This window comes from Gavia stellata, chromosome 22 (assembly GCF_030936135.1).
Source record: "Gavia stellata isolate bGavSte3 chromosome 22, bGavSte3.hap2, whole genome shotgun sequence".
Classification (NCBI taxonomy): Eukaryota; Metazoa; Chordata; class Aves; order Gaviiformes; family Gaviidae; genus Gavia; species Gavia stellata.
Genome location: NC_082615.1, coordinates 2,749,271 through 2,771,526, shown reverse-complemented (window position 1 = coordinate 2,771,526; position 22,256 = coordinate 2,749,271). Strand labels below are relative to the sequence as shown.

Here is a 22,256-nt window from a genome sequence, read left to right as displayed (position 1 = left end):
ACCTTCATCATTACTGAGAATGGCACTGTACCCAAATCAGCAGAAAAGATAGGGGAAACCCCAAGCAAAACTCCCGTTCCCAGAAATAGTCGTCAGCAAGGTGTTGGGGGATGCTCAGGGCTTGTTTGCCCCGTGCCGCCCCCCTGCAGACAGCAAGCGCCGGGGAGATCGCAAGTAGGCACGTCTTTTTTTTTTGGGTGGGATTTGCCAGCTGCAAGTTAGAAGTTCTTGAAACAGACTTGGATGTAACCTTTCAGCTTTTGAAGTCAAGGCAGATGACTTGGATGCACGCACACGTGCACATGCCTTAGATATTTTTTTTTTAATGGGCTGAAATCAGTATTTACTCTGCCATCCAGAAACCAGCAAGCAGCCAACACGTGGTTGTGTTTGCTTTCTGAATATGCTCAATATTCGGAAAGAGCACTGAGCCCACAAAACCGTACAGCTCTCCCAAAGGACAGCTGCTTCCCAAATCTCCAGGTTTCCAGCTGACGTGGATTTGGGGATGACAGATGGGGGTTGCATTGGTCAAGTCCGTGTCCAAAAGACTGTTGCTGCTCCCTGCTTGGGAGGGACTGCCCTGCTGCCAGAGCAATCTGCTTTGAACCTGAAAGAGAAACCGTGGCCATGCACCCCCATGAAAAGCAGACATCAGCCCTTAGCATATGCTCCTATTTACTTATCCTATTTATAAGGACCATCCAATACTTTCTGCACTAATTATAGCAGCGGGGACTGGAAGAGATTTCCTTGCTCATGGAGTCCAGACCTTGGCTATCACAGGCAGATTCCCTCTGCACTTGCTTTCATAAACCCTCCTAGTATGCTTTGAAAGCATTTAGGATGTTCTCCCTGGTGACTGGATATTTCCAGTGGCAGCCCATGCTCAGAGAGACAGCAGTGGGTGAATATCTTGATGTGGATATCATGTGTCCATTACTGACGGGTTTGGGGTTCAACAAAGAGTAGTAGAGTGGACCTGGTGTTCAACTGGAAGATGCCTCCAAGGCAGAAGGACAGATCAGCATTGCCACTGGAGACCTTTCACAGAATCACAGAATCATTCAGGTTGGAAAAGACCTGTAAGATTATCAAGTCCAACCATCAACCCAACCCCACCATGCCCACTAAACTATGTCCCACAGTGCCAAGTCCACATGTTCCTTGAACACCTTCAGTGATGGTGACTCCACCACCTCCCTGGGCAGCCTGGTCCAATGTCTGACAACCCTTTCATTGAAGAATTTTTCCTAATATCCAATCTAAACCTCCCCTGGTGCAACTTGAGGCCATTTCCTCTTGTCCTATCACTCATCACTTGGGAGAAGAGACCAACACCCACCTCACCACAACCCCCTTTCAGGCAGTTGTAGAGAGCGATGAGGTCTCCCCTCAGCCTCCTCTTCTCCAGACTGAACACCCCCAGCTCCCTCAGCCACTCCTCATCAGACTTGTGCTCCAGACCCCTCACCAGCTTCGTCGCCCTTCTCTGGACACGCTGCAGCACCTCAATGTCCTTCTTGTAGTGAGGGGCCCAAAACTGAACACAGTATTACAGGGACACGATCACCTCCCTACTCCTGCTGGCCACACTATTTCTGATACAGGCCAGGATGCTGTTGGCCTTCTTGGCCACCTGGGCACACTGCGTGTTTAAAGCAGTGTTTAACGTGACCTGCGAAGCCCGGGGTGCATCAGCCGCTACCTGCTCCTTTCACATCCCTACTGTCAGCTGGGGTAAGTGTAGGCATCCCTACTGGAGGTGCTGGGATAAGTGGAGGCATCGCTCTTCAATTTTGAGGTCGTGGCTGGAGCACGTTGGTGATGCCCTACCTGCTGCACTAGCCTGGGATGCTGGGCAGCCGTACGAAGCAACGTCAAGCACCTGCTCCTTGCGTGTAGGAATGCCTGGCTGCCAGGGGGGCTGAAAGAGAAGAGCTGAAGCGTTGCTGACGTTACTTGCACCGTTGAACAAAGGTATCCTCAGTCCCTAGAATATACCTTGCCAGTGTGCGTTTATAAAAATGAAACCAGGATCTTGTTACTGGAGCAGGGGATGCCAAGGAGGAAGGTGCAACTGTCTCCTCTGCAGGGGCTGCCCCTGTGAAGTTGTAACACAAGACACCCTGTAGAACCCTGCATGCTCTAATTGATAACACATTAAATCTCAATGGCCAGCGCTCTGTGGCCACGCAGCGATTTTAATGGTAAATCAATAGTCTGATAGAAGCAGACCAGAAATCTTTTGACACTTATTCAGGAGGGACTTGTCAAAACACGATGTATTTATGACCAAGTTCCTGTCTGCCTGTTCAAAGGCACTTGAACCCCTGCCAGATCCTAAACACGCTCAGATTCCCAGGAGTTATATTCAGCACAATAAGTGGATATTTCACAGTAAATATTGCCTTGTCAGAAAGCTGGCATAAGCACGCAGTTGACAAGCAACAATTGGCTGCTTTGTATGGGTGCTGCGAGGGCTCGTCTCTCCTTCGGCGGCAGTGCTTGTGAGCAGGAATTTATGCCGGGCTCCAGCCATGGTTAGCATTAGGAATTAAAAATGCTCTAATGAAAACTGCGGATCGTTGAGTCTCAGCTGCCTCCATCTGAACAGTCAGCAGAAGGAATTGGAAAGTCTCGATGGTTAATCGCAAAGACAAAAGCCGGCTGCTGGCTGACGGTAGGTATCCGCTCTTCTCCGAGGAAACCAATTCTTCAGCGTTATTTGTGATTCATAACAGTTATTTGAGGCAAATAGACTTATTTAGTACATGGCACCCTGCGCTTGCATGAAGTTACAAACCAGAAATGTTAATTATTCTTTGACCTCTCACAGCTCTGCAGCACGTCCAGGATTTCGGCAGCGTGGTGTAGGCTGTAACACGCATGCCGTGCCTGTAGCATGGGCTCCGTACCGAGAGGAGAGGGGTGGCTGAGAGGAGAGGGGTGCTCTGGAGGGCAGGGCTTTGTGTCCTGGCTTTGCACGGTGCTCAGCGTGGTGCGGCTCCAAGCCACGCCTGGGGTCTCTGCGATGGCAAAACAGCAAAGGTTGGGATGAAGAGAGGGAAATGAAATGATTTATTGGGCTTGTCTGATTTATTGGGCTTGTCATCTGTGCGACTGGTGTTTGTCATCGCTCAGGATGGCTGGCAGCGCACCAGAGAGCGTGGGGTCTTATTTCTAATGAGAACTTACACCCTCGAGTTACACAGTCCCAACCGGGCAGGGGTGGTTACTGTCTGGCTGGATAAGCGCAAGGGAATAAGAGTCCTCAGCCATCACCTGCATTTACACAGATCATCAACCCCCTGGAAACTGGGGTGCAAACTGGGGGTGGAGAACCACCTTCTAGATCCCAAAGCCCTTCAGGCAGATTCAGACCTGGAGGAATTATTTGCATATCCGTGTGAACCCCGGCTGGGAAGTTGTTCGTGTAGGAGTAAATCAGGTACGGTGGGAAGGGTGTCCCTGATGAACCCGAATCAGTGCCCCTCAAAGCTGATAGATCCTGGGGAGAGGGAATAGATTTGGGACTTGGAGAAGGGCTGCCCCGGGTGACCCCAGGAAGATGGGGTATGGTGTGAACCCCAACTCCTCTAGTCTCATGGCTGGACAGGTGGCAGGTCACAGACTAAAGAGCAATCTTAACCCAGAGATAAATTATGTGTGTTGTAACCTTTTCTTTCCATCTTACATCCGAAAATTTGATCTTAACTTTTTTTTTTTTAGAAAGGTTTTGCTAGGTTTGGAGCATTGAACCCCCCGGCTGCCCAGGGACCGGGGCGTCGGGATCGGGGTGACAAGTAGAGGCGCAGCTGATCTCGGCAGTAAGATTTAAACCCAGCAAAGCAGCGTGAGTGCCGGTGCTCCCGGGAACGGCGGGGAGACCCCGCGGCCTGCCGGCACGCCGTGCCCTGAAACGCGGCGTAAGCTGAGAACGTGCCCTTTGCATTTCTGCACTGCTCCTCCGAGCTGGAGCAGCAGCACTGTCTCAGACTCTTTAGCAGATGGAGCTTCAAGAACATTGCACTTTCACCAACCTGCCTTAATTAATTGCTCTGTAATTGTACATAGACTTCTGCTGGCACTTCCCACCTTTCCCTGAGAAATGTATTTCAAATTTGTATTCCTGTCACTGTTACCTTTTGCTTTCTGATCCTGTTTACTTTGTTAGTGGCTTTGATACCTGAATTTCTCTTTGAGGAATTCTTGTCGAGGCGAATATTTATATTTCATAGGACTTGAGCAAAAAAAGGCAAAGCAGGCAGGGAATCTAGAACGCATAATTACTGTCAGATCCTATCCGCAGTTTTTGTTAGGAAAGCATGTTGTACTCTGTGAAACACCCAGGTTTAAAAGTTTCAGATCCTTCTAATCTGCTGTTCTGTAGTATAGGGGGGGAAAAATGTGCATAACATCTGGTGTCTATCATGCAAGAGGTACTTTGAAATTTGTGCACTATTGCCAATTTATGTCGTCCTATTCTTTTTGTGCATATCGCACGGATCAGATAAGCCTTTAATACTGGCGGATTGCTGATTTATATTGCACCGACACGTGCCATCTCCGCTTCTCTCTTTCTCACGTGGGGAGTAAGTACTTGACCACAGCTTTTGGAAACAGAAAAGTGGCTCCAGGTTTTTAATACCAGTCTCTTTCCAGGAATAAAATGAAGTTTATTTCATTTTGCTGTCCTGCTCTTGTTGCCCTGAATGTCCTCTTAAGTTTCCTATTCATTCTGCTATTGCCCATTAGCAACACTTTATTAGTCCCCCACCTTCCCCTGTTCCTGCTGTGTAATAATTCTGGGTTTATGTGCAGTTTTTCTTGGGAGTTGTCAAAGAATAATTACGCCCCATTAACTCCACTTTGTATCATTACTAATTCACACCTATAGAGTATTTTCCAAGCAACTGATCTCGGTTGTCTCTTAATTGCTGAAGCCCATAAACTCTGTTACACTGAAACTGTGCTAAGGATTTGCACCCTCTAAAACTTTTCCCTCCAGTGCAAAACATAACAGAGAATCTGAATGCGGCAGCTTTATCAGATCTTCTTTCTTCCCAGTTTAAGCAAATGATTTGTTTCTGGCCCTGTTGAAGACTACAAAATGTGTATTAAGATGTAAAAAGAGAGAGACTAGAAGCACGGTCAAAGTATAGATCGTGTTCCCAATGGATTAATCTAAGTTTGTTGCTGGGTGACATTGAGCGGTTGGCTGAGGTTGAGAACCGAATGATATCCCTCTCTCACCCATCCCGGTGGGTTGGAGCAAGTAGCTTGTGTACGATCCGAGATCCAGCTGGGTCAAATACGCTTGGACTCGCATTGATAGACACTGACCCGGGATGAGGAGCTGGAGCTAGGCTAGGCGCTGCAGGAGCCCAGCGGCGGGAGCATCCTCTGGGATGCTTCCCAAAGGACTTCACCGGCGAGAGAGCTGGCGCTGGTGAGCAATGGTGGGAGAAACCCAGTTTCCCGGGTGCCCCGGCACGGATGCTGGCTGCCCTGCGCCCGCCGGGGCTGGGTGCAGGCATGGCGGTTGTTAGCCGAAAGGCAGCGTTGTGCAGCACGGCCCCGGCGGCTTCTGGAGTCGGAGCCAAACCCAAGCCCTTGCCGGGGGCGCGAAGAGAGCGGCAGGAACAGACAGAGGCATTTTTACTACTTTATTCCGTTTCATGAGATTAATAAGCAGTTTCATCCAGGTTTAGCCTGAAGCTTAGCGTGCTCTAAAAAAAACACCCCAAAATCGTCCTACCCCAAAGGGTGCGGTAAATACACACTATTTAGCTAAAGCACTTGTCATTGCCTAGCCAAAGAGCTTGTCCCCACACCCCACCTCAGTGCCGAGTCCTGCCGCAATCCTCGGGCATCCCAGGTGGAGCGTGCGGAGCTGCTGCCGTCTCTCTTTGCAGTCAGCTGTTTCGGCAAGGAAAAGAAAGGCCCGATATCCGAGACCTGCTTGAGCCAGTGCAGGGAAGTGCTGCTCAGCCTCACTTCAGATAACAAATGGTTTCAACTGAGCATCAAAGAAAAAAAATACTGTTGGTGGCAACTCTTATTTCCCTGGAAAAATATCCTGGACCCTTGGCAGAGAAACAGTTTCTGCACAGAAAACATGACACTATTTACAAAAAGCGATGTCTAATATCCTTTTCCAGCTTGGAAAGAGGAGTTTCTTTTAATACATCCTTTTTTAATTGCCATGAGCTGGACTTGTAAATATTGTAAGTGGTTGAGTAATAGTCATCTGTGAGCAGACCAAATGAAGGGACATTTTTTCCGCTCTTGGAGCCCTAACATATTCCCACAGCTCTGACAGGGGGATAGCGCGGAGCAGATACTAAACCAAATCAAAACCCTCCTAATTAAAAGATCGTTTAACCCCAGAGGATGCCTGTGAGCGTGATGCCAGTGCCCGAAGCGTGCAGTGGTCCAGCCGGCTGCACGAGGAGTCCATGTGTTGGGGCTGCTTAGGGAGGTGATGGGGTGGACCACAGGGACCCAGTCCATTTCCAGTAAAACATTTCTTTCTCTCCTCTAAGAAAGGGGAGACTAAGGAGAATTAGTTTTCTCTAGCAGGCATCTGACAACCGTGTCACCTTAGTGATATCGTTCAGCTGAGAAAGAAAATCGGCTTTGTTGGTTTTCTGGATCAGTCTTCAAAACGATCCATAATTTACATTTTTTTAACACCATCCTGCTGCAGAGCAGCATGGTGTGCCCAAACTAAAAAATAGTCGTAAAGTTTTGTAAGATTGTGTTAGTCACAGAATCACAGAATCATTAAGGTTGGAAAAGACCTGTAAGATCATCATGTCATTAACTTCTGCGTGTCAACCGGTACGGTTTTGGGGCAGGATGGAGCACACGGAGCCCGCGTGCTGCACGGTTGGGCAGAGCAGTTAGATTCTCTTTAATGCTGGTTGATCTTCGTTTTCCCAAGCCAGGTACATACCCGAAAGCCCTGCTTTTGCTCTGCAAATAGTTTTGTCTGAAAGCAGGAGTAGTTTGTATTGGAAACAATTTCCTGATGCAATTTAGATTTCCTTCTGAGTAATCCTTTGCCCCAGTGGGATGGTACAGAGGGATTCTAGAAAAGCTTAACTGGCCTTGCCTTGAGTTAAACATATCCCTTAATCTTTGCAAGGCAGATGTTCAAGTAGGAAGACACCCTGCAGGCACTGTTGAAAAAAAAATTAATTTGAAGGGTCAGGAAGAGAAAGAACTGCTCTACCAACGTGGGGTTTGAGTCCACGTCGCTGTTCAGGTCATTGGCGTGCAGGGATCTGGTGAGGGGCTTGCACGGGGGAAAATCAGTCTCAGCTGGGAGGAGGAGCAGGACTCAGAGGAAGAATTTAATTGCAAAAGCCAATTGTTAAAGATGAGGGCAGCAACCTTAACGTCGTTTCATCTTTTCCAGGAATGCTGGTGGTGATTGTGTTGCTGCTGATTGCGATTGCTGTGGTTGCTGTCTGGCCGACAAAGTAATGCGGATATGGGGCCCGTCGGAGCTGCTGCTCGACAGCTGAGCACGGACGACTCCAGAGAAGAGACCGACTTTGTGCAAAGACCTTCTGTGTTTTAAATAAACTCAACAGTATGAGAATGAAGCTGTGTCCGACAGACATGCATTCTTCCTTTGGTGCACAGCTGAAGAGTGCTGCGTGATTTGGAGGGTTTGAACTTGAAAAGGACTCTCTTCCCACCTTCATTTGGCCTTCGGGAGGCTGCAGCTGGCTGTACAATAGATGCACTTCTCGGTGCATCTGCATCTGAGCACGTGATGGTGTCGGGGTGCTGCCTGCCTGGCCCGCCACCGCTTCTGCCAAGCGGTCAGTCGTCCCGAGGGCTTCAGAATACTAAAATAAAAATGTGGTTTGGGAGTACAGCAATGGCACTCCTCTGCTCTCCGATACCTTCCTTCGGAATGAAAATGCTTACGTTTTTCAAGGAATGGATGTTTTGGGGAATGACTGCATCTGGGTGCTCGCAGGACGGGAAGCGAGAGCACGCGGAGCCTTGCGGGGAGGCACAGGACCCCCATGAGCTGCACAGAAACTCCGGCAAGTGAGTCAGTCCTTGGCCTTTGGGGGGGAGTTATCGGTGTCAATCTCCACGGATAGAAATGTAAACAGCAGCGGGTCTCGGACCAGGTGCGTAGGAGTGGAAAGCCTTGCCCAACATGTGCTCATGAGGAAGGCGTGCTCTCCCCGTGCTCTGCCGTGCTCTGCCAGGCTGACTGCAGGAGATGCGCTGGCATTAACGTACTAATCTCAGTGATTGAGGTCTGCCTCCTTCTTTTACAACTTTTCACACGCTGTTAAACCTGAGAGGAAGGATTACCTATTTAAAAACTAATGAAAAAGAGGTATCGAATGTTCGCTTCTGGCCAAGAAAATCATTATTTTGTTATACGTGCCAGTTTGATTTCAGAATTGATAGAGCAAGCAATAAATATTGAATAAAAGCTGATCCATTTATATACAACTTACCTGCCTCGGTTTTTATTGTTTCCTACCATCTTGTGTTCCACTTGAATGATTCTCCAACGCTTCCATTTCTTAAGAGCTGATTTGGAGAAGGAAAAAAAGCAATTCCTGTCAGACTTCATGTGCATCATGACATACATTTCCTGGCAGATCCGTAACACTTGCCAGCCCTGGGCTGGTCCTCACCTGCGGTGGTGGAGTATCTCCTTTCACAGCTCTCCACAGGCTCTTGGCGCTCGTTTCCCTCTCCGTGCCTTCCACCCACACAGCTGGGGTGGTGGCACGTCTAGCAGGTCTAGCACAGCTCTGGGAGGTGGGAAACCAGGGTGCCCTGGTGCTGCACCCCCTCTTGAGTGACACAAAGCCATTTTGCTCTTCTGGGCTGTTTCCCCATTTTTATTAGCTGGGACTTGGGCACTGGCCCCTTCGTTAAGTGCTTGGCGATCTGCCGATCGGAGTGCAAAATTGCTCTTCTCCTTGCTGCATGCAAGTGTTGGCTGGAGCTGAGGCTTTGACCCCGTCGCTCCAGGGTCTGAGGTGGGAACGACAGAGCTGGCTATGATGGGAGAAGATGGGGTTTTGCAGGAAACGGAGGCAGGGAGCCGTTTCACAGAGCTGTTGAGTACCTCACTGAATAGATACCTCTCATTGACGGACAGGAACCGTTCCCTGCAGCTGAAGAGCACCATCGCCTTGTCTGCATGATCCTGGGAAGGGCACAGGGCAGGGGGAGAGAGGAGCTTGGTGGAGAAAAAGCCCAATAGATACAGCTGTGCCTCGTGGCACAGGGCAGTGGGCTTCAAATGGGGCTCTGTGCTGGTGCCCAGCCCAACTTCTGATGCTCAGCACCGAAGGTCAGGGCTGGAGGAGTGACCAGCTCCTCTGGAGGGGTTCGCAATCTTGGGGCAAGGCAGACTGTGCTCTGCGGGCTTCAGCATCCTCGTCTGGTATTTACAGTCAAAGGTAGGAGATCCAGGCTTGGCCCTGGTGGCAGGTAACTAGATAACACGTTCTGCCTGCGAAGCAAATCAAATTATGCCTGTGGCTGGGAGGGAGCAGAGTCTTCCACGCATCTCCATGTGCTTTGCTAGAGAAAATCCTTCTTGAAGCCTTTAAAAGTCCAGTCCAGGTTGTGCCTGCTGCTTGCTTTTCCTTGGAGAGATGCTTCATCTTACAACCTACAAAGGAGGGGAGGGAAAAAGAAAAAGAAAGATAGTCTTACATTCTCGTGCTTTTCAAAAGAACACAACAGGTTTTTGATTAGTTTATTGCTTGATCTCAGATTAGAAACGGAGCTTTAAGCAAGGCTGCTCCAGCTGGAAACAAATAACGGGCAGCTTTGGAGACATGTTCAAAACTTGTGCATTCCTGCAGTTCGTGTGCGGAGGGACCAACACTGGAAACTCTCCTGGAGTTGTTTCTCATCAGCTGCCTGTGCCCAAACCCTGCAGCGGGATTTCGCTCACGGCTCCAGTGCAGCCTCCTGGATCTTCAGTGACAGCAGGGGAATAACATGCGGTTTATTGGGATGAGACTATGGACTTGGGTTTCTAATTAAAACTGTCGTTTACAAAGGGAATTAAGGTTTTGTTTGAATTCCCAGGACACTCAGCATGGATGCGTAATTCATCCTGATCAACGTGTCGTGGTGACTTTGTTCTGATAGAGGCTTTAAAAAGATGTTTTCTGACCTCTTGGGTCCTCAAACACATTTTTTCTGTTAGTGCCTGGGAAAGGTAGAAACACGAGGCTTTGCTCTGCTGAAATGTCTAACAAAGGGGTTCTCAGACTTGCCCTTTAGGTAACATTTAATGTGTCGCGTGGGTGAGGAGTTTTATTAAAAAGAAATGGATTTGGCAGCGTTCTGCCGTGTGTGGAAAGCTTTTCTGTCTCCCTGTCCCACCAAAGAAAAAGGAAGGTTCAGATACCAGAGCCGCTGGTTGTTGGCTTTGAGCAAGCGGGGTTGGAGAGCCCAGCTCGCCGGGGTCCGGCGCAGTTTCACTGTGCTGCCGGCTGCTCCGATTTCCAGGCAGGGGGCAAAGGATGCTCAAGGTGCCCATTGAACCTGCAACATGGGGCTGCTGGAGTCACGTACCTGAGGTGGCTTCTTCAAGCAGAGGTCTTCCCCATTTCTCTGGTGCCTACCCGGAGAGCCATCCCAGGTTTCGCCTTCCCTTGCATCTCCTTCATTTCTCCCAAATGAGGACATGCCCGGGTGTTCCCAGTTGTTATTTCATCAAAAATACAAGTGCTGGGGGAAGATCTGGTACGTGTTAGAGGTGCTTACATGTCCAAGTGCCCTTGATAAGAAGTCCCTAGCTCCTACGTGAGGATAAAGATGCTCTTGAAAGGCTCTTGGGCATTTTCACATGCCCTTATTCCTGGAGGGTGGGTGTGAGCTTGGTGCTGAGCTTGGCACAGTGGACGGCTGCTCTCCCGCACGGCCTGGTGGGACCAGGCTGAGAGCAAACACTCCGGGTCCAGCCCTCAATGGGAATAGGCTCTTTCCCCTCTTTTCAGAGCCACCGTGTCTTCTTCGGACAACTGGCTGCCTGCCAGGAGGACACGGAGCCAGAGCAATCTGGGAAACCCATTTGCTTCTCAGTGGAGCTGCAGGCGACAGCCCCGGAGCAGAGGTGGTGGCAGTCGTGACCCATTTGTCTCAGCAATAAAGATCTGAGATTTCTGACCTCCGAAATGTTTTTGAATTCATAAATTACCAGCGATGCTAAGGGCGTGGGTCACACTCACTGACCCCTCAGCAGTCTGCAGGACCTTTTGCCTGTATTTTTCTCTCTGGAAGTGTTTTGCTCCCTCAGTTCCCCCCCCGTCTCCAGCTTTCTAGCTTATCTGTACCACCAGCCCTTGCCTGATCTCAAGTACCAGCTGCCTCAGTAGCGTCCGGCACCACTGGTGCCCTGTGGGAGATGGGTGATGGAGCCCGGAGCCCTGCAGTGGATGGGCAGAAAGGGACAGCGCTGACAAGCAGCCTGGGGATAGGGGCAGAAAATGGGTCCGGAGTGGTGTTGGCAGCTCCCCTGACCCCCAGGCTGTGGCTGTCCCCCATCCCTATGTCTGTCCACCCTCTCTGTGCGGGGTCCCGCAGGTTTCGGCGTGCCCTGGCTCTGTCCCACTGCAGGGCACAGTTTCCTCCGGCAGCAGAGGAAGGATGGGGAACCCGGTGGGACGTACCCCGATCCAGAGCTCACAGCAATGCCGGAGAGCCCAGAGGTGCTGGCGGGGACCCCCCGTCCCACCCGCCATGAGCCTGCGGTGACCCTGCTGTCCCCAAGGGCGTGCGGATGCTGGCGGGGAGCACTGCTGGGAGGGTGCTGGTGGGACACGCACGTGGGACTGACGGTCAAAAATAGCTGTGCACCACCTCAGACCCTGCCAAAGGGACGTTGGCAGAGACCCAGGGAGGCAGAGGGGACACCGTCACCTCCCTGCCCAGGTCCCCATCCCTTGGGCTTGGCGGGGCTGGGAGGAAGCAGAGATCCTTGGAGATTTTTACAGTTTACAAGAGTTTATTCAACTGGTTTCTGACTTTAGTTCTACCGAGTGGGTGCTGAACAGTTACAAGCTCCTTCGGGTTCAATTACAGCCAATCTAACGAAACAAACAAATGAAGAGGGAAAAAAAAAAAAAGAAACAACTTGGAAAAACAATAAGAAAATCCACAACTTTTTCACGTGTCATTAAATATATTCATATATAATAACCATAATATATTAGTATGCATTGTAAAGAAACATCGCCCAAAGCAGTATGCAATGGTCATAACTAAACAACATTTACAGTTCAAGATATTAACAGAAATAATCAAAAAAAAAAAAAACAAACCCCAAAACGAACACAGGTTTTGTGAAGGGAGTAGAGGCAGGTGTGCGGGGAGAGGGCACGGACACGACAAAACGAACAGAAACGAGACGAAACGACTTTTATTGGGTGCTACCGTCGAGTGATGATTGTTTTGGCATTTCAGCTGCTCTCCGAAGCTGCGCTGAAGGCACCGCAGCCCCTTCCCCAGCCACTCCCTCCGCGCCCCGAGGAGCTCACTCCTGTCCCTGGGGCGATGGGTGGGCGCGCGGGTTCCTCGCTGGTTGTAATGTGGCTGGTACCCCAACAGAGCTGCACCCCTGGCCGGGCCAGAGGTCTCTCCCCGGGAGCTGTCCTGGAGCAGGGGTGGCTGCGGGGAAGAGTTGCATTCCCCGACACCCCGAAAACGGGGCTGCTCTGCCTTCCCCAGAGGAGGAGGGCTGTGTGCCAGTTACACCAGCTGCTCCTGCGAGTCGAGGTTACTGGGAGAGCACGAGGGGCACTGGGGGACCGTGGACGGAGCGGAGGGACTTCTCTACTCTGGTTGGAAAGCGCAAAACTCCAACAGGGATCAAGGGATGGGGTCCTGGTGGGACAGGGATGGGGACTTTGCTCTGTGGGTCGCTCTGGCTGCGGCGGGCTCTGAGTTGTTTCACGTCTTGTGCAAATTCTCTTTCTGATTTCCCAGGTTGTGTCGGTGCCTGGAGGGGTCCGGCCATGGGACAGGGTGGGTGGCGTTTCTTCTGCAGCCTTCCAACCTGGTGGGATCGGGGAAGGGGCCGGGGCTTGTCTCTGGGAGGGTTTGGGGGGTGTCAAGGCTGTGCTGGCAAGGACGGCTGCGCTTGCCAAGCTTGGAAAATGAGAGTGAGCATTAGGTGTCCAGGAGTGCTCAGTGGGCAGTTCCCGAGTCCCCACATCCCCTGGCCTTGCCTTCATGCTCTGGCTTTGCGTTGGATCCAGTTGCTTTTAGGCCATTCGAAGGTCTCCCGTGGTCCAAGGGCGTCCCAGCTAACCGAGGACAAGCTGTCCCCAGCCGGTGTGGGATGTCCCTGGCATCAGTTGATGCTAGCTGCAGGACAGCATCCAAGCCCCACTTTGGGGCTTTAAGCCTCCATTTAGACCCTTGAGATCAGATTTTATCCTTCAAAACTTGGTGGCTGGGGTTCCCTTGACTGCGAAACTGTTGTCTCTCCTTGAGCTATGAAGCAAGGAAAGCCAGGTCTGCTCTGGGTAAGGGGAGAAAACACGGACGCGGGGAGGGTTGCTTGATGTCCAGGGTGGGATTTCTCTCCTAATACCCAAATTAATTTCCGAGGGGCCGTGGGGTTGCAAGGGAGGCTCAGCAGAGCTCGCTCCCTCTGGGTGGTGTCTCCAGCAGCCCGGCGCTGGCCAGTGCTTCCCTGGGAGCCCTCCGCTTTACACCTATTTACATGGCTGCCTCGCTTTATGGTGGTTTATGTCATTATATAAATATTGTCAATTGCTATAAAACAAGGCAAAACCACTGGAAAATGTCATAAAATAGATGTTTCCAAGTTTCCTTAAAGGAAAAATATCAGGGAGGTTTTGCTTTTCGTAGCGACTAATGTTTGCTTCTCCTCCAGGTACCCATCCTGCCCTCCCTGCCTTTCCTTTCTGCCCCGGCTATTGCCTGTCTCCATTGATTAAGTGAACTCAGATGTCCCCATTCCTCGTAGGCCGGTGTAGCAGGGGAGCACCCTGGCAAGGGGACACAATATCTGGGTGACAAACAACTCAAGAGCCAGTCCTGCCCATACAGTGCCCTGGGGAAAGATGCTCCAGCCCTCAGGCTGGGGCATGGGGCGTGAGACAGAGGTGAGGCAGCCGCTACCTTGCTTAGTGCATTAGTGATTAGAGAGTGGGAATTTTAGATTTGCTGTTTTTCACCCCCAGCAGAAGGAGGAGAGCAATTTGGGGAGCTCCAGGTGGGTCACACCTTGCTCATCCAGCCCCTGGCTGAGAGCCCATCCCTTGGGGCAGGTCTCTGCCCTGCCTTAGCTGTAACTTGGCCAAGCCTTAGAGCTCTGCGCTGGCCCCACTGCCCATGGGGACAGTCCCTTGGCACTCGCTGTCCCACCTCCTATGTCTCCCAAAGGGCTGGCCACCTTATGCAGGGATGCTGGGGAGCTCCAGCTCCAGAGGGAGCGAGGGCAAAGCTGGTGTAGGTTCGGGAAAGCTGGCTGAGTTTGGGAGTGAAACCTCTGCCGATCAGGACCTCGCCATCACCTGCACAGATTTTCTATCATCTGAGGGTTCATCTCTCTGCTGACGGTGGCAGAGAGGACCAAGCCCATGAAGGTCTCAGGGGTGGCCACAGTGGAGACTCAGAGACTGCAACGGGCAAGATCGTCCAGGGCACCTATGGCAACTGGATGCCAACTTATTTCTTGCAAAGTCTGGGTGTTTCCTTGGGGATCCTGGCTATTAACTCCTCAATTGTGAATCGGTGGCTGGGAGGAGGCCAGGGCATCCTGCGGGCTCACAATCCTTCGGCATGGTGGGGAGCAGTGCTCCTCGGGGTGTGGGGGCCGGAGCAAGGAGTCGCTCCCCGAGTTATGCCCGTGTGGAAGTCGCCCACTAACGTGGTCTCCTCTTTGCTGTGCCAAACCTGGGATCAGCGCATCGCCATGGCTGGAGGCCTCGGCCGCTCCTAGGTACCGTACCGCTGGTGATGGTTACAGCTATCGGACACCAAAGAGTCTTTAAATAACCCATTAGTCGATCCTCGGATCTGTCCTCAGCGATAAGTCTCTGTTTAGTTTCCTCTATGATAACTGTCTTGTTCAACCTAAGCTGAGAATACGTATTTTTGGGGATGGGGGGTTAATTTCCTGTGTTGCCTTTGATTAGTTTCTTACAGGTATGATGTTCCTGTGCTGTGCTTTGGCAGCAGCAGATGTTAGCAGCTGGAAGGCAGTTTGGTGTCTCTGATTTCTTCAGCCAACGGGGCAGAAAGAAGCTGGGGGGCACCAGATGCCGCATGCCCGCACCCACACTCCTCTTTTTTTATATCCACGTGTGCGATTTTTTTTTTGTTGTGTTTTGTTTTGTTTTCTCCCATAATATGAGGTGCAAACCTGGCAGCCTCGCAGCCGTGATCGCCACCCCTCCCATCCCCCCCCAGCCCGCCCTGGCAACGTGACATTCCTCCCGCCGTCCCCATCGCCGGTCCCTGCCCGCCCCAGCTCTACACAAAGCAGCATGCACAGTCAGTCTCTCCCTCGCGCGCGCTCCGTTGCCTTCTCCTCCTTTAGGCTTTCTTACACTTCCCCTTCTTCTCCCGCTGCTGGAACTTCCTGAGCCGCCGAGCCCATGTATCCCGCCACTGTATCACCAGGCTGGTTTTGTCCGCAATGATGCCGCTCTGGTCGGGAGAGTCCTCGTTGTTGCCCAGCAGCAAATACTTCTTCATGGGCTTGATTTTGGGGCACTTGCACGCTATGTCCTTGGAGTGGATCCACAGGGTCTGGTCTCCGCGCCGTATCCGGTTGCTGCCTTGTTTGTAGACGGAGATGATGTTGACTGTGAACTTCCACCAGTCGGCATTTTTTTCCGCTTTCAGGATGTGGATCTGGACAGCTGGAAAAAAAAAACAAGGCAAGAGAGGAAAAGATGTTACAGTTTGAGCTGGCGAGAAGAAAATGAATTTTAAGTCTTACCTAATAGGCTGTGTGAGGAAAAGGGATTTTGTCTCCTAAGCCCAGGCTGGGGGAGAGCAACCAAGGGCGGTGGTTGCACAAAAACTACCGCTGTCCCCAGGCCATCTGCCACGAGCAAGAGTAGCCAGTGCTGGTGGCAGAGGGTCTCAGCAAGGGTACTAAGACCACCATAGGCTTGGGAGATGCTCTCCAGCTCTTCTGCCACAAAGGTGACCCTCTGGGTCCCCAGCGAGCATGGGCATGGTTACCCAAGGACCACGGGGGATGGAGGACCCCCAGGAGGGGAGCAGAGGCTGGGAGCAGCTGTACACCACCATGGCAGTCCTTGCACTAGGAGCCCTGAGAACGACACAGGGCTACGCAGAGCGCTGGTGAGGAGCAGGCTGCCTCATTCTCCTATCTGTGTCCTAGGTCTCCCAGGATGTGGTTGTGAAGCAAACACACACGGGGCAGTTCCCCAGGGCTGGTGATGCAGCAACATCTGCCCCAGCACCTGTGAACTCTTAAAGCCATCGAAAAAAATCTTTAAAAATCAGGTGGATTCATGTACACTGGACCCTGCCTTTTCCCTTGACGCAGCAAGCACAGAGAAGATTAACAAACACAGGCACACCTCCAGCCCCGGGTGGTGGCCGGAGCGCAGGGCAGGGCTTCTGCGCACACAGCATGCCTGTGTGCAGGGAGGTGCCTGTCCCCATCGGCAGTGCCAAAACCCCGGGCTGCACCATAGGACCTGGGACGAGCTTTCTTCCTGACCCACGTGTCCAGAGAGCAGCACGTGCTTCAGCCAGAGGATGGGTTTCTGCACGGGCCATTTCTCCAGCCCCCTCTGCCCTCCCCTCCTCACTGGACGGGCCACTCGGCGCATCTGCCCCAGGACTCTGAGCAGCCCCAGGTTTCAAGAGAAGGTGAACCAAAATCTGGAGCAAAACACTGGGACCGGCCCATATCTCCAAGCATTCGGCATCTGGAGGTGGGAAAGACCTGTTAGGGCCTCAAGCACGTCTGCCCAGGGCCAGCACAAGGAGATGGCTCTCCATGAGTGCCCAGCCTCGGAGCAGGATACTGAATTGGTTCAAACCTATGAAAGGATTTGAAAACGGGAGATTCCCTGTTGTGTGTTTCTAGATGTTCCTGAGCCAATACTGTTCAGTACTTGCTGTGGAAGATGACATTGCTGGTAAAAAGCACGGGTGAAGGACTGGGGTTAGGACTCAGTGATCATAAGGACATGTCACTGGCAGTGTCAGACCTGACTTCTGGGTCTGGAGGACTCACTTGAGCATCTCTGTAGATACTGAATAGCAACATCGGGCTTCAAGGGGATATCTCAGTATGCAGCAGCCTGGCAAGCCAGGTGTCCCGACAGATAACTGGGCGATAACAAGCTCCCAAAGCAAGACTGAGATGGGAGGACATCTGTGATCCATAAGCACAGGAACAGCAGGATGATGGTATTTTCCAAGCCTGTGGCTGATGTTGTGTAGAAAACCTCCTGAGAAAACCTGGTGAGGGCTCAGCCCTCTGCCATGCCACCCCTTGCTCTTCCCTGGAGCATGGTTCGCGCGTTGTGTTATCCCTGCACCCACCAGCATCCGTGCAGGATCGGTGGCCAGTGGTCCCACAGGGCCAATGTGAAGAGGTGACTTGGCGTCGTGATCTGGGCAGATGTGGACTCTCCGTGGGGTCGTCCACCAAGGTGCTGCAGAGCCGGGATGGTGTCAGACACTGCTGTGTGCTCAAGGGTAAGGTTCTGAGCACGGCTGGTTTCAGAAGCCCCTGGAGCTGCCACGGTTTTGCCCCACGGGGCAGGCCCAGGCCACAGCTCAGGTGGCCCTGAGCAGGCTACAGTGACCTCTGCCAGCCCTCCTCCTCCTCTTCCTCAATCCCTACAGCAGGTGCTGTTGTGCCCTTTCCGGGTGACATCCGTGGACCTGGGTTCAAACCACAGGAAAGGATGGAGACCCATGTTCCTTGCATGGGAAATGGAGTGTTTGGCCCTGAAGCATTGGCAAAGAAGAGGAGACACGAGCCTGGAGGCAGCTCCTGCCATGTCAGTGGTCTTCTTCCTGACAGCAGTCCATCGTGGCACAGAGGCGGCAGAGGAGGACAGGAGCAGCAGTCGGCCGAGATCGCATCCTCCAGGGAGGTTGAACGCATTCCTCCTCGCTAAAAATTGGCTTCCAGGAAAATATCTTCAGCGGGAAGTGACTACCCAGCCCTCCTGGGTTTGTTTGCTGACTGTGGGATGACAGTAGTCCCCAGCAGCAGAGGCAGAGGGAAAAACGCGGGTGGCGATGCCAGCCCCGGCCGGGAGAGCAGGCAAGGGCCAGCAGCTCCACGCAGGCTGGCACAGTCCAACCAAAAAGTGCTTTTTGACCAAATCTTTGAGCTTTTCCCTTTCCCCACCCCCTTTCTCTCCATGCCCCATGTGCTATAACCCCCTGACCGTTCACCTGCCCGTCTCAGCCATCTGGCTGGTCCCTGGCGGGTCCAATCTTGACTGCATAAATTATCAGAAACCTCAAAAAACCCCAGGCAAAGCTCTCCCATTTGCCTTGTAACAACCCAATTTTACCCCCCTGGATTAGTGGTAGAGGAGCATCATCCTCACTTTAAAACCACAACGTACAAACTGATTTCAAGCTATGGAAGGAAGCGGGGCTCTGCAGCCCAGCAAGGCTTTTTAACACGTTGCAAAATATATGTGGGTTTTTTTTTTTTTTTTGAAGCATGTCATGGATGCCAGATGCTTTCATTAAATTAAAAAAAAAAGAAAAAAAACAACCCTAAGCTCTGACCGTGTATTTCCCAGTCTGGTGTGAAGGTAACAAAATGTGAAGATTAGCCAATTTTTATTTTTTGGAAACAAATCTTTCCAAAAAAGCTTAAACCTTTGACCTGCCTGGGTCCACACTGACAAAATGGAGAAAATGAATGAAAAGGAACCGGAGAGAGGTGGTTACAGGAAACTCTGCTCTAAAATACACAGTCTGTATTTTTTTGATGTCAAGGCCCCCGTCTCTTATTTTTTTCCCCTTTTATTAATGAAGTGGAAGGAGTGAAAGCTTCAGTGAAGGCTTGGCTGGCACGGCTGCAGCTGCCTTCACTGACAGCGAGTTTTCTGCCCCTAACTTCGCATCCAGGACGCGCAGTTTCCCCTGAGCCTGGTTTCAGAGCCCAAGTTCAGCGGTGACTTGCCTGGGTACTTTGGTGGTGGGGTGGGTCTCCAGCATCTCCCCAGGGACACGAGACGTGTGGAGATGCAGAGAGGTGCCAGGAGGAATTTTTGGAAGTGCCTAAGCTGGCTCCTCTGGGCAAATCCCTGGGGATTTAGGGACTTGTTTCTCTTGAAAGAGAAGGTTTCAGTTCCTTCGTGGTTTTGGGGAGGGGCTCAGCTGCGCCCCACCACCCCAAAGCTGGCTTTTGTGCTTGAAGTTGTCCTTCGCCTGCCATTTCCAAAGCTTGGCTTCGCCTGTGCCGTGGTGAACTTCTCGCACTTTGCTGATGCACCCGCTGAACCCCCGTACCAATGCTGAGGCATGCTCAGGACTATCCCTGCGCCCCTGGAAAATGTCCTGGAAAGTGTCTATGGGGCAACCAGATGAAAGGATGTAATAGGGGATGATGGTTAGTCAAGCAGGCGGCGGAGATGATGCTCCCCTGGCTGTGGTCCCCTGGGAGCGGATGGTGACCCAAAGGGGGAGAACAAAACTGAATGAGCCACAGCTTTCACGGCACTGCCACTGCAGCTGGGCTGGTGACACCGGTTTCCAGTGAGGATCAGCTCCAGTCCAGGTCCCAAGTGTGGCAGTGCCTTAGGGCTGCCCACACACCTGCTCCTCCCTGTGCTTTGCAAATGGTGGGCAGCTGAGCCCTGCGGGTAATTTGGGGCTGGCTGCACCCCCTGGGTACCCCCATAGTACCGGGGATTTTTCACCAGGCTCACTACTCTGCACCCTGCTCTGCTCCTCATCAGCCCCAAGAGAGTCCCCAGTCATCCAAAGGGGTGCTTGAGGGGCAAGGGGAAGATGTTCTTTGGTTTTTTCAAGGTCTCCCCCAAGCCCTGGGGAGTGCACGGTGCTGCCCCATTAATCGCATCTCACCTGACCCTGATGCTGCTGAACCTGACCGGATGGTGCCTTACAAGCCACACCAGCCCAGGTGATGCGTTCAAGCACCTCCCCATATTCTGCTTCTTTCTAAGAAAAAGGTGGTTGAGTGGTCCCCAGGCTGCAGGAGGGGATGGGTGGTCCCTGGTCCCCTCCTGCATCCCCTGGTGCAGGGTGCTGGGCAGTGCCAGCCCCGGAGCTCAGCCCTGGAGCCCAGGATGCTGCCAGGCTCCTCAAGGCTTGGCTGGGAGCCTCCAGCCACAAGAAAGACCTGAAGGCTTGATGTTGCAGATGAAAGCAAAGGGGTGGATGATTTGATGTTAATCAAACCAAAAACCAACCCCAAACTCTTGAAACAACATGTTTGAGGGCGGCCACGTAAAGGCTTAAATAAAAGCAGTGCCTCGCAGCATTCAGAGACCATGAGTCAGGGCCCCAAAATCATGAGATTGCCATGAAAAGAGCGAGACTGGAAAAAAAGTGGTTTTTTTTTTTTGTTTTTTGTTTACTTCAGGGGTTTGTGATACATCTCCTGATTTCAAGCTTTCCCCTGCCTAAGCTGACCTGGGACCGGGCTACATGGACAAACTTATGCATCCTATGTGCTAACCTGACTCCGGGAGCTGGAGCTTTGTGGAGCTTCCAGTGATGGGGAGTGTCGCTGTGCTGGCTCCGGGGAAAGATTCAATGGGACTACGGAGGTGGCAGTGGGAGCAGAGTGGTTTGCTGGGGGAGACAAGAGGGTCTTTAATAGGGACAGATGGAAACGGGTGCTTGGGACAGTGGTTGTGGATGCAGGTGTCCCAGCCTGAGCCGCGGCTTTCCGAAGGCTCGGGTCCCTTCTCGCTGCAGAAGCAGAGCAGAGCCCATGTGGATTTTACTCCAACCAGCAGCAAAAGGTGACCCCAACACCACTCGGGTTTGGGAATGGAAAGGGCTGGCTCCTCGCTGGAGCAAAGGGTTAAAATGGGATTTCCCCCACCCCCTTTTTTTTTTTCCTAATTTATTTGGCAGTGGCTTTGCCGGCCTCCAGTTACCAATTTCCTACTGGTTTAATATTGGAGATTTATGACCCTTAATCCCGGCCGGCCTGGGTGCGCCCTGGCCCGGCACGGTCCCTCCCCGCAGTGCCGGGGGACCCCTTGCTGTCCCGGCTCGCTCCCTCGGGATGTGGTTATGGGGACAGATTTCACAGCACTTCCCTGCTCTGCGAATGGGATTTCTCCACCTTCCAGGGTGGTGGAGAGGGGCTGTGAGCCGGGGCCGGTGATTCTCCCCCTGGCCTTGAGTTTTTCTGTGGATTCAGGGTTTTTCTTCCCCCCCCCCCTCTTTTCAAGCTGCCTTTTGAAAACACATTTTGCTTTTTTCCACCAGCCCCTGCCAAGCTCCTCTCGACAAAGGGGGTGACTAAGTGAAGCCTCCGCGAAAGGAAGGATATTTTTTTTACTTTTTTTTTTCCCAAGAAAGGGCAAAGCGAGCAGATGATCTCACCTTTCAGACGAGGATCCCGCTCCTACCCCATCCCCTCCCCAGTGCTGCACCAGGGCGTGAGGAGGATGCGGGGGCAGCAGCTGGGACCACAGTGTCGGTACCCAGCAAAACGCTCCAGCATTGTCTGTGCAGGACTGGGCCCCGGGGTCCAGGGGAAAGATGGGGGTTAAAAAGCGATGGGTTTCTTTTACTGCAGCCGCCCATCCCACTCGGATTAACCACAACACACAGACAGAGGGAAAAGCCCCAACGACGAGGCTGAAACGGCGGCACCCAAGCGAGCGAGGGGTGCACCCGCATCATCTGGAGCAGCATTATCTGCTCTAATAAAATAATCCCCTCTCCTTTTGGGCCATGGGGGAATCTTCATCCTCAGTGGGGCTCAGCAGGGATTCCCCCCCTGCTTCCCCGGGCTAATTTTAACTGCCCCAACCCAGCGAACCCCCTCCTCTACCTCCGGTTTTCTGGGAGCCGAGCAACCCCCGTGCTCTACCAGGCAGCCAAATTAAACCCAGAAAAAGCTTTTCTGCTTCTGTTTTTGCCTGCCCCCCTCCCTGAAATCTCCCAGCCTGCCCTCCCCACGCCCTCTTTCACTCCAAATATTTGCACCAAAACCCATCTCGCGGGAAAGAGCCCAATTTAAAATAAAAAGAAAAAAA

General features: G+C 52.2%; 2 protein-coding genes across 2 annotated transcripts in view; one reads left to right on the top strand and one right to left on the bottom strand.

Moving 5' to 3' along the window:
- The window catches only part of STX8 (syntaxin 8), a 109,631-nt gene extending 101,164 nt beyond the window's left edge, over positions 1-8,467 (top strand). Inside the window, exon 8 of the mRNA XM_059828247.1 lies at positions 7,427-8,467. Coding sequence (XP_059684230.1) covers positions 7,427-7,494 — 68 coding nt within the window. The 3' untranslated portion in view covers positions 7,495-8,467. The remainder of the gene's footprint in view (positions 1-7,426) is intronic.
- Positions 8,468-15,555: 7,088 nt separating this feature from the next.
- NTN1 (netrin 1) overlaps positions 15,556-22,256 on the bottom strand; it is a 106,016-nt gene continuing 99,315 nt past the window's right edge. The window contains exon 6 of the mRNA XM_059828316.1: positions 15,556-15,914. Within this exon, the coding sequence (XP_059684299.1) occupies positions 15,586-15,914 (329 nt within the window). The 3' untranslated portion in view covers positions 15,556-15,585. The remainder of the gene's footprint in view (positions 15,915-22,256) is intronic.